General features: G+C 39.8%; 1 protein-coding gene across 1 annotated transcript; it reads right to left on the bottom strand.

Annotated features, from left to right (window-relative positions):
• Positions 1 to 8,722: 8,722 nt before the first annotated feature.
• LOC125516723 lies at positions 8,723 to 11,805 on the bottom strand. Its single transcript, XM_048682056.1, has 4 exons — positions 11,511 to 11,805; positions 10,669 to 10,766; positions 10,279 to 10,395; positions 8,723 to 8,767 (listed from the first exon to the last, which is right to left on the bottom strand). Exons 1-4 carry the CDS (start codon positions 11,803 to 11,805, stop codon positions 8,723 to 8,725), a joined length of 555 nt encoding a protein of 184 aa, XP_048538013.1.
• Between the last annotated feature and the right edge of the window lie 263 nt (positions 11,806 to 12,068).

Below are 12,068 nucleotides of genomic sequence, written 5' to 3'. Positions count from 1 at the left end.
TACCCTCGTGGACAGGGTGCGGGCCCCCTGATGTTGATTCTTTCACCAGTATTTTTTATAAATTCCAAAAATATTGTCCGTGAAGTTTCAGGTCATTCCGAAAACTTTTATTTCTGCACAAAAATAACACCATGGCAATTCTGCTGAAAACAACGTTAGTCCGGGTTAGTTCCATTCAAATCATGCAAGTTAGAGTCCAAAACAAGGTCAAAAGTGTTTGGAAAAGTAGATACGATGGAGACGTATCAACTCCCCCAAGCTTAAACCTTTGCTTGTCCTCAAGCAATTCAGTTGATAAACTGAAAAAAGTAGATACGATGGAGACGTATCAACTCCCCCAAGCTTAAACCTTTGCTTGTCCTCAAGCAATTCAGTTGATAAACTGAAAGGGATAAAGAAAAACTTTTACAAACTCTGTTTGATCTTGATGTTTTCAATATGTAAAGCCGGCATTCAAGTTTTCAGCAAAGATTATGAACTAACCATATTCACAATAACATTTAGGTCTCATGTTTACTCATATCAATGGCATAATCAACTAGCGAGCAATAATAGTAAATCTCGGATGACAACACTTTCTCAAAACAATCATAATATGATATAACAAGATGGTATCTCGCTAGCCCTTTCTGAGACCGCAAAACATAAATGCAGAGCACCTCTGAAGTTCAAGGACTGACTAAACATTGTAATTCATGGTAAAAGAGATCCAGTCACAGGTCATACTCAATGTAAACTAATAGTAATGCATGCAAATGACAGCGGTGCTCTCCAACTAGTGCTTTTTAATAAGAGGATGATGACTCAACATAAAAGTAAATAGATAGGCCCTTCATAGAGGGAAGCAGGGATTTGTAGAGGTGCTAGAGCTCGATTTTTGAAACAGAGATGAATAATATTTTGAGTGGTATACTTTCATTATCAACATGAAAACCAAGAGATCTCGATATCTTCCATGCTACACACATTATAGGCGCTTCCCAAACAGAATGATAAACTTTATACTCCCCCACCACCAACAAACATCAATCCATGGCTTGTCCGAAACAACGGGTCCCTCCAACTAACAACAATCCTGGGGAAGTTTTGTTTGCAATTATTTTAATTTCAGCATGGGACCGGGCATCCCGGTTACCAGCCATTTTCTCATGAATGAGGAGCGGAGTTCACTCCTCGTGAGAATAACCCACCTAGCATGGAAGATATAGACATTCCTAGTTGATACATGAGCTATTCGAGCATACAAAACAAAATTTCATTTGAAGGTTTAGAGTTTGGCACATACAAATTTACTTGGAACGACAGGTAGATACCGCATATAGGAAGGTATGGTGGACTCATACATAATAAATTTTGGAGTTTATGGAAGTGGATGCACAAGTAGTAATACCGCTTCGCAAAAGTGAAGACTAGAAAGAGACTGGGAAGCGACTAGCTAGAGAGCGACAACAGTCATGAACATGCATTAAAATTAATCATCACTGAGTGCAAGCATGAGTAGGATATAATTCACCATGAACATAAATATCGTGGAGGCTATGTTGATTTTGTTTCAACTACATGTGTGAACATGTGCCAAGTCAAGCCACTCAAATCGTTCAAAGGAGGATACCACCCTATCATACCACATCACAACCATTTTAATAGCATGTTGGCACGCAAGGTAAACAATTATAAACTCCTAGCTAATTAAGCATGGCATGAGCAACTATAATCTCTAATTGTCATTACAAACATGTTTCATTCATAATAGGCTGAATCAGGAACGATGAACTAATCATATTTACAAAAACAAGATAGGTCAAGTTCATACCAGCTTGTCTCATCACAATCAGTCCATCATATATCGTCATTATTGCCTTTCACTTGCACGACCAAATGGTGGGGATAATAGTAATAGTGCACGTGCATTGGACTAAGCTGCAATCTGCAAGCATTCAATACAAGGGAGAAGACAAGGTAATATGGGCTCTTTGCTAGATCAACAATAATTCATATGAGAGCCACTCAACATTTTCATCATGGTATTCTCCTCTCGACCCCCAAAGAAACGAAAAGAGACAAAATTATTTACACGGGAAAGCTCCTAACAAGCAAAAGAAGAACGAGAAATCTTTTTGGGTTTTATTTTAATTACTACTACAAGCATGGGAAGTAAACTAGCTAAAAGCTACAACTATTTCTTTTTGTTTTTATTAAGGTTTTCAAACACACAAGAAGAAGGCTTAAAAAGAAATTAAACTAGCATGGATAGTACAACGAAAAAGTATGAGCACCGACAACTGGAATGAGTGTGTGAACATGAATGTAATGTCGGTGAGAAATACATACTCCCCCAAGCTTAGGCTTTTGGACTGAGTTGCTCTAGGGCCATGGCTCAAAGCTGCCCTCTCCGGTGTACGGAGGAGTGTCCTCTGGGTGCCACTGGTTGGCGATCTCCTCCGAATCCCCCTGATAAACAGACTGTCGATAAGGGTAAGGGGTGGCTCCGGCTCCGGCTCAGGCTCTGGAGCTGGTGTCCGGCTCCAGTATGCATGAACAGCCTCTGGCAAAATGAGGTATGTGCCTGAAAATATGTTAAACAAAGAGGGCGTAGGCAAGGTAATAATCTCATAGTAGTTTTTATCAAATATCAATTTATACTTAAGCATCTTCTTCTTATCCTTAATAATAAAATCATGTGCTACCATACTCTTATAATCTAGAAAAATAGGGGGCAACAACTTTTCCTCTTTCTCATAATGCCTAATAGGTATCCTAAAGTGTGCAGCAAGGCGCGAAGCAAAGATGCCTCCGAAGATGGGACCCTTTGTTCGGTTCAGATTTAATCATTTAGCAACAATAGCGCCTAGACTGAAAGTTCTGTCATGAAACAAAGCATGGCACAAAATAACAATATCAGGAGCAGTAAGATTTCCATTGTTCCCGCGACCAATTAAGCATCTACTAGTAAATATTGCAAAGTAATGTAGAGCAGGAAAATGTATGCTAGTGATTCTTGCATCGGAAACTTTCCTAGTTTCCCCTACAGCAATCATATCAATAAACCCCTCCACATCATTACGATGTGGTTCCTCTATGTTGCCCGCAAAGGGTATCTTACAGACTCGACAAAACTCATATAGTGACATCTCCTTAACCTCATCATATAAGTGAAATTCCACTGAAGGTGGTGATTTCTTAGCATGAAAGTAAAAAAATTGCACGAAAATATTAGTGAGGAGGAGATATTGTTCGCGATGGTCGCGGACGAAGTCGATGAGGCCTGCATTCCCAGCCAAATAATAAAGTCCTCATATATCCCGGCTGCTCTCAAGAACTCATCACAAGGCCATTCGCATGGCCGAACCTCCGTAGTGCGAGGGAGATTATATTTGGGCTTCTTATTCTCTTCACTTTGCTTATCCTTCGAGCTTCGGCTCGAAGAGCCCCTCAACAATCTCTTCATCATTTTCTTTCTCTGAAAAATTCCTGAAATTTTTAGTGACTCAAAATAAAACTGAACCAAACTCAACAAGATTGAAAGCAACTACTCCTACAAGTGCCTAGAGGCCATATCATCCATTAAAACTACTTTTGACCACATAAATTTGGCATACAAGCTCAAGAACAGGGTCACCTAAGCAGCAAAAATTTGCAATAAATAAAGCACTAGAACAAAAACTAATTGGACCATTGGAGGAGTCACATACCGAAGAACAATCCCCCAAAGCAATTTTGTGAATGGGACCTTGAGCAAGGAGATCGAAAATGGCAGCAAAATGAGCTAGAACACGGGTTTGAGCTATGGGAGGATTTTTTCTGGAGGAAGACGAAGTGTGTTGGTGCAAGAATAAGTGGAGGGGGGCCACGCGGGGTCCACGAGGCAGGGGTGCGCCCTGGACCCTCGTGGCCAGGTGGTGTGGCCCCCTCGTGTGTTCTCAGTGCCAATAATTCTTAAATATTCTACAAAAAATCATCCAAAATTTTCAGGACATTTGGAGAACTTTTATTTTCGCGGTATTTTTTATTGCAAGGATAATTCAGAAAACAGACATAAAATACTTTTTTGCTTTATTTAATCTAAATAACAGAAAGTAAAAAGAGGGTACAGAGAGTTGTGCTTTCTAACTTCATCCATCTCATGCTCATCAAAAGGAATCCACTAAAAAGGTTGATCAAGTCTTGTTAACAAACTCTTTTCGAATAACATGAAACTAGAGAATTCTCGAATAACACTAAGTTACCTCAATGGGGATATGCATTTCCCCAGCAATAAGAATATCATATTTCTTCTTGACAGTAGGAAGAGGAAATTCAAAACCTCCAATAGTAATCGTTGAAGTTTTTCCAATAGAATTAATACTGTGGACTTGAGGTTGTTTCCTCGGAAAGTGTAGCGTATGCTCATTACCAATAACATGAAAAGTGACATTGCCTTTGTTGCAATCAATAAAAGCCCCTACAGTATTCAAAAAGGGTCTACCAAGAATAATAGACATACTATCGCCCTCGGGAATATCAAGAATAACAAAGTCCGTTAAAATAGTAACGTTTGCAACCACAACAGGCACATCCTAACAAATATCGACAGGTATAGCAGTTGATTTATCAGCCATTTGCAAAGATATTTCAGTAGGTGTCAACTTATTTCAAATCAAGTCTATGATATAAAGAGAGAGAGAGAGAGAGAGAGAGAGAGAGAGAAAGGCATAACACTAACACCGGCTCCAAGATCACATAAAGCAGTTTTAATATAGTTTCTTTTAATGGAGCATGGTATAGTTGGTACTCCGGGATCTCCTAGTTTCTTTGGTATTCCCCCCTTAAAAGTATAATTAGCAAGCATGGTGGAAATTTTAGCTTCCGGTATCTTTCTTTTATTTGTAGCAATATCTTTCATGTACTTAGCATAAGGATTCATTTTAAGCATATCAATCAAACACATATGCAAAAAGATAGGTCTAATAATTTCAGCAAAGCGCTCAAAATCCTCATCATTCTTTTTCTTGGATGGTTTAGGAGGAAAAGGCATGGGTTTCTGAACCCATGGTTCTCTTTCTTTACTGTGCTTCCTAGCAACGAAGCCTCTCTTGTCATAATGTTGATTCTTTGATTGTGGGTTATCAAGATCAACAGTAGGTTCAATTTCTACATCATTGTTATTGCTAGGTTGAGCATCAACATGAACATCATCATTAACATTATCACTAGGTTCATGTTCATTACCAGATTGTGTTTCAGCATCAGAAATAGAAATATCATTGGGATTCTCAGGTGTGTCAACAACGGGTTCACTAGAATCATGCAAAGTCCTATCTTTTTTCTTTTTCTTCTTCTTAGAAGAACTAGGTGCATCAACATTAGTTCTTTGAGAATCTTGCTCAATTCTCTTAGGGTGGCCTTCCTGATACAAAGGTTCCTGAGTCATTTTACCCCCTCTAGTCACAACTCTAACAGCATTATCATTTTTCTTATTATTTAATTCATTGAGCAAACCATTCTGAGCTTTAAGCAATTGTTCTACTTGAATGGTAACCATAGAAGCATGTTTACTAATAAGTTTAAGTTCACCTTTAACTCTAGACATATAATCACTAAAGTGTTCAATCATATAAGCATTATGTTTCAATTGTCTACCAACATAAGCATTGAAGGTTTCTTGTTTAACAATAAAATTATCAAACTCATCCAAGCATTGGCTAGCAGACTTATTACGAGGAATATCACCTTCATCAAATCTATAGAGATAATTTACCTTTACTACCTATGTCGGGATATCAAGACCATGTATTTCTTCAATAGATGGTAAATTCTTAACATCTTCAGCTTTAATACCCTTTTCTTTCATAGATTTCTTTGCCTCTTGTATATCTTGAGGACAAAGAAATAGAATACCCCTTTTCTTCGGAGTTGGTTCAGGAAGTGTCCAATCATTATCATTACTCAACATATTATTCAATAGCAATTCAGCTTGATCAACAGTTCTTTCCCTGAAAACACAACCAGCGCAACTATAGGTGGTCTCTGGAAGCATCCGTTAGTCCATTATAAAAGATATCAAGTATTTAATTTTTCTTGAGAGGATGATCAGGCAAAGCATTAAGTAATCGTAGAAGCCTCCCCCAAGCTTGTGGGAGACTCTCTTCTTCAATTTGCACAAAATTATATATTTCCCTTAAGGCAGCTTGTTTTTTATGAGCGGGGAAATATTTAGCAGAGAAGTAATAAATCATATCCTGGGGACTACGCACACAACCAGGAGCAAGAGAATTAAACTATATTTTAGCATCACCCTTTAATGAGAATGGAAATAACTTAAGGATATAGTAGTAACGAATTTTCCCCTCATTAGTGAATAGGGTGGCTATATCATTTAGTTTAGTAAGATGTGCCCCAACAATTTAAGATTCATGGCCATAAAAAGGATCAGATTAAACCAAAGTAATTATCTCAGGATCGATAGAGAAATCATAATCTTTATCAGTGATACAAATAGGTGAAGTAGAAAAAGCATGGTCATATTTCATTCTAGCATTCAAGGATTTTTCTTTCAGCTTAGCTAACAATTTCTTAAGATCATATCTATGATTGCAAGCTAAAAAGTCTCTAGTGGTTTCTTCATCCATAACACAACCTTCAGGCACAACAGGCAATTCATATCTAGGGGGAGAATCTTCATCACCACTTTCATCAATATTATCAGTTTCAATAATTTCATTCTCTCTAACCCTAGCAAGTTTTTCATCAAGAAATTCACCTAATGGCACAATATTATCAAGCATAGAAGTAGTTTCATCATAATTATCATGCAAAGCAGAAGTGACATCATCAATAATATGCGACATATCAGAATGAATAGCAGGAGTAGGTGTCGCAAATTTACTCATAACAGAAGGTGAATCAAGTGCAGAGGTAGATGGCAGTTCCTTACCTCCCCTCGTAGTTGAGGGAAAAATCTTGGTTCTTTCATCTTTCAAGTTCCTCATAATGATCAACAGATATAAATCCTAAGTGACTCAAAGAATAGAGCTATGCTCCCTGGTCTGATCATAAACTCAAAGTTCATCAAATCCCAACAAACACACCACAAAAGAGTTACATCATATGGATCTGCAAGAGACCATTGTATTGAGAATCAAATAAGAGAGATGAAGCCATCTAGCTACTTACTACGGACCCGAAGGTCTACAAAGAACTACTCATGCATCATCGGAGAGGCACCAATGGAAGTGGTGAACCCCTTCGTGATGGTGTCTAGATTGGATCTGGAGGTTCTGGACTCTGCGGCGGCTGGAATTGATTTTCGTCGACTCTCCTAGGGTTTTTTGGAATATTGGGGTATTTATAGAGCAAAGAGGCGGTCCGGGGGGCACCGGAGGTGGGCACAACCCACCAGGGCGCCCTGGGCCTCAAGGTGCGCCCTGGTGGGTTATGCTCCCCTTAAAGCACCCCCAGGCGCTTCTTCGACCCATTTGATGTCTTCTGGTCCAAAAAAATCAACAAAAAGTTTTGCTGCGTTTGGACTCTGTTTGATATTGATTACCTGCGATGTAAAAACATGCAAAAAAATAGCAACTAGCACTTGGCACTATGTCACTAGGTTAGTACCAAAAAATGATATAAAATGATTATAAAGCATCCAAGAATGATAATATAACAGCATGGAACAATCAGAAATTATAGATACATTGGAGACGTATCAGCATCCCCAAGCTTAATTCCTGCTCGTCCTCGAGTAGGTAAATGATAAAAACAGAATTTTTGATGTGGAATGTTGCATAACGTGTCATCTCATATTATTTTCTTTATAGCATGGACATTTGGACTTTTATATTATTCAAAGCAACAGTCTAGTTTTGACATGGTGATTTAGATACTCAAGCAAACCAACAAGCAACCATGTCTTTCAAAATATCAACGCTAAAATAAGTTATCCCTAGCCCATCATCACTACAAGAAATATGTCAACTTGCGACCATCACTATTGGTCACTGAAAGATCATTGTTTTTCATTTGCGACCTTTTTGTGACCAAAAACAGAAGGTCAAAAGTTGGTGGTCATAAACTGAAATAACGACCTTCTCTGTGAGAAGGTCGTGGAATTCCACGACCAAAACAAAAGGTCGTTGATCCTGTGACCTTCTGTTTGGTCGCTAGCTCTTTGCCCAGGCCACGTCGGATCCGACGTGGCATGCTGACGTGGCAAAGTTGCGACCAATTGAAAAGGTCGTTGATAAGATTCAGCCCGGTCCGATTCGGTGTTTTACATGGGCCGAGCCCAATAATTCAGCCCATTTATTTTTTTCTTTCAGGTTTGGTCAGCTACATGGGCCAAGCCCACCAGACTTCTATTTTTTTGCCAACAGCCTTCTACAGTCCACATTTTTTTGGGCCTCAGACTTTTTCTAGCCCATTTGTCAGTTTTCTTTGGTTTCTTTTCCATTTTAAAGTAGGTCCCACTAGTCAAATGGGAACCAATTACCACAGGTCAATTCTATATTTGTGCAATTAGATAATTTCATTCAAAAAGAGCCAATAAGGCATAATTTTTCATACAACAGCCAACCAAAGTACACTATAATCCTGTACACGCAAAACTGAGATAGTGCATTACAACAGCCAAGCAAAGTACATAGTACAAATCTGGTATTTGGTTATAAATACAAGTAAATATACACATAACTAGCTCCAGTGAGCTAAAACGCATTCTGGGTGTGGTTTTTCTTCAGGATTCTTCTTCCTACAGCTCATGTACACCCATCTTTTGAAGAATGAAGGCCAGCATCTACAAATAATAAATTATGAAAAGTTAGAAACAAAATCAAGTGAATCCGTGAATACAAAATTCTCATAACGATGAAAATCTGTTGCAGAACTTTAGATTTAACAGGAAACCATGCATATAACATTCTCATAACAGCGAAAACTGAGATATATTTTGCAAACGATAAGTACCAACACAGTGCAAGTTTGGACAGTACAGGCTACCAGTGATTTTCCACTATAGAACATGGCACATGCATCAATTTTTATAGTCAAGAACAAAGAAAACAGTGCTGGAAGAGGCCAAAGAGATGACATACCCTGGGGCGGCCGAAGATGGTGAAATGATGATCTGCTTATTCTTAGACAGCTCTTGTAAAAGAGACGAGACTCCAAAAATGACACTTCGAGGCAATATCTGCTAGCACAGTTAACCAAAAGAATTACAAACAGCGGAGGAAATCATGAATGTGTAAATGCATGAATGGTTCCCACTATCACGATGACTATTAAGGTCAGGATACACGCAGTAGGCATAAGGTCAGCTGACTATTAAGGGCTTTCCCGTAGATTACAAACAATTATGTGCACGAGTCAATTATATTCAAGTAGTGAGATGCTCAACAGCTGGCAGTAACCAGCCAATCAAATTAGTATTGTACAAACACGTACAGACACGGCATTTGAGCTCACACACCAAAGCAGAATCCTATTAAACATCCATCTTTTCTACACCATGGGATTTTCATGTAGCATACTGCATGTTCAAATGTGTTGAACACAACTTAACAAATTGGTAGAAACACACCTTCATTCACATCTTCACCTTTGTTGTTTCCTGATCCTGAAAAACAACATTAAGAACATTTGATTATTCCATCGACCTAGAGAGCTCGTAATACAAAATCAACTCAGTTCCTATGGCACCATCAATAAAATAATCAAATTGTCTTCTTATCATCAGAGTTTCACATGTCTGTGTGTAAGACAAAACGAAGGAATGCATCAAGCCAATTGCATGTTTTTATTTTCTAAACTGCATAGGAAATGATAATTTAATATTTGTGTCAAATGTGAACAGAAATATGGTTAACTTTGGGACACTTGATAAATAATATTAATTAATATTAGCTCTGATGTGCTTTTGTTTGTTAATTGCCATTACACAAAATAGGATATAATGTTTCCTTGGGGCTGAACATACATGTTTGGCCAGGACATAACTGGTCGACTACGAAATAAATAGGGAAACACAAACAAACATGGCCCAATAGGATACCAAGAAACTGGGCATTTTAACCGCTTAAAACCGGTTACGAGTTCGAGAAGAAAATATTAGCAGCGCCATTTCCTAATATAACCGGTGAACCACAATAGCAAGTGTAATAAATGGCGAGTGCTGGCAGTACTGAATATAAAACATGCATGGTCTAATCCAAGACCAGCTGCAGCCACGACATCGATCAACCTTCATTTAGTTGGGAACAACCTTGTAAACTACTCAAATTAAAACATTCTAGAGCAAAAGCTTACTTGAAGGGAAAAGAACTCGGTGTTGAGGTTCTGGGAGTTCAGCAGGATGTGCACCACTTGCAGCCACATGTCAGGGTTATTTTGCAGATCCCGCAGTATCAGATCAGTGGCACTCCTCTAAAACAAAGCAGCCCATTTTCAGTCAACATAAACCACAGTAGTAGTAACACAACGGCAGCACTGCACAACCAGACCCATCTACGATAGCATGCAATCGGTCTCCAGGATGGATAAGTAGAAACAGTTGTTCAGAGAGGAAGCACATTTGACTGAACTACCAATTTTCAAAGTTTGTATAGCATCATGAATAGGCAGTTCTAAATCATATGTTACCACACTAGAATGCTATCTAGAAAGAAAGATATGACTTAGGCAGTGTCCATTACCAACGATCTTGCCAAGGTGCATGGAGATGGAGTTGAGTTGGGCCTTGTTCTCGTAGAGGCGGTTGACCGCCTTCCTTAACTGCATCAGTCCTTGGCCAGCGCCTTCAGGAAGCATCACCAGCAGAGGAAACAAAATCAGTAAGTAAATCAAACGCGGATACAGGTCATCATCCATTGCACTGTCCAGCCCAAATCGATCGATGGCTACTGCAACTAATTCCCCAATGGTTCATGAATAAATAAGCACACACACAGCTTGTCATGCGCCTACAAGCCAAATTTAAAGCCTTCTACTACAATGCAGGACCCAAAAAAACATCACAAATGGTAACTGAAACTGATTCCCGGATATTCGATTAACAAACAAGCATGTATTGTAAGCATCATTTTTTAACTACGCTACATGTCCCTTGGAAATCAACATGTACATACAAGTCGATTTGAAATATTTCTCCCCCAATACAGCACCTAGTAAATTGGTACAGGCACTAGTGAATCAGAAAACAAAATGATGACTGCACCAATGGTAAGCAACTGCAAGCCATCTTCTGTCCCCAAACAGTCTATGGATCAACAAGCATGTAATGAGGTAAACAACAATGCAGCAAGCGAAGGAAGATGAAGCTGCTCCCTCCAACAGGAGGGAAGCCACAGCAGCAATTAGATCTACAGAAATCGTCTACAAATCTATACTAGGGGAGGGCGTTCTCAGCAAACAGCAGGGGGCGAATCAATCCGTCCATCCATAAAAAACTAAGGGACAATGGAAAGGTACAATATGCATCCATAGGGCAAGCAAAGCAGAGCGGATCAGACGGGCGAGGGAAGGGGGCATTTAATACTTACTCTGGTTATTGCGGGCGGTGAAGAGGACGGTGTCGGTGGGGTCGCCGACAAGGCACTCGACGACGCGGGTCTGCCTGGCAGGCTTGTCGAGGACGATGCGGGCGGAGAGGACGCACGCGGTGAGGGTGTGGCCGTGCGTCTCCAGCTGCAGCCTGTCGATGGTGGTGAAGACGAGCTTGCGTAGCTGCATGGCGGGCTTCGCGGCCGCGGCGTCGGAGGCAGCCGCGGGCTGCGTGGGGGAGTGGGGGCGGGGGCGCCGCGATTGATCGCGGGGGAGGGGTTTTGCCGTCGACATCTCGCCGGAACCCTAAACCCTCAACTTCTCCGCCATGGTCGTGGGTGGTGGGAGAGCACCAGTGTGTTGGGGGTCGGGTGAATGTTATACATAGATCATTCATGCATATCATATTTTATTGCATTTTGTTTCGCGATCCTCGAAATTCTAAGCAACTCAAGGACCTTCGGAGAGAGTTGGGGATTTCCCTGTTTTCATATTTGAGTTTTATCAAATATTGAAACGAGAATTTTTGGTTTTAATTATTTTTCTCTCCGAAAATA

The sequence above is a fragment of the Triticum urartu genome, chromosome 6 (assembly GCF_003073215.2).
Source record: "Triticum urartu cultivar G1812 chromosome 6, Tu2.1, whole genome shotgun sequence".
Taxonomy (NCBI): Eukaryota; Viridiplantae; Streptophyta; class Magnoliopsida; order Poales; family Poaceae; genus Triticum; species Triticum urartu.
Note: the sequence above shows the minus strand (reverse complement) of the source record. Positions and strands in the feature narration are given on the sequence as shown.

Excerpts from the sequence above, each read along its gene's own strand:
- LOC125516723 (XM_048682056.1), bottom strand. The coding sequence starts at position 11,805 with ATGTCGACGGCAAAACCCCTCCCCCGCGATCAATCGCGGCGCCCCCGC. Across the intron at positions 10,767-11,510 it reads CACCGCCCGCAATAACCAGA|GCGCTGGCCAAGGACTGATG; the intron begins GTAAGTATTAAA and ends TGCTTCCTGAAG. Across the intron at positions 8,768-10,278 it reads CCGAGTTCTTTTCCCTTCAA|ATGCTGGCCTTCATTCTTCA; the intron begins GTAAGCTTTTGC and ends TATTATTTGTAG.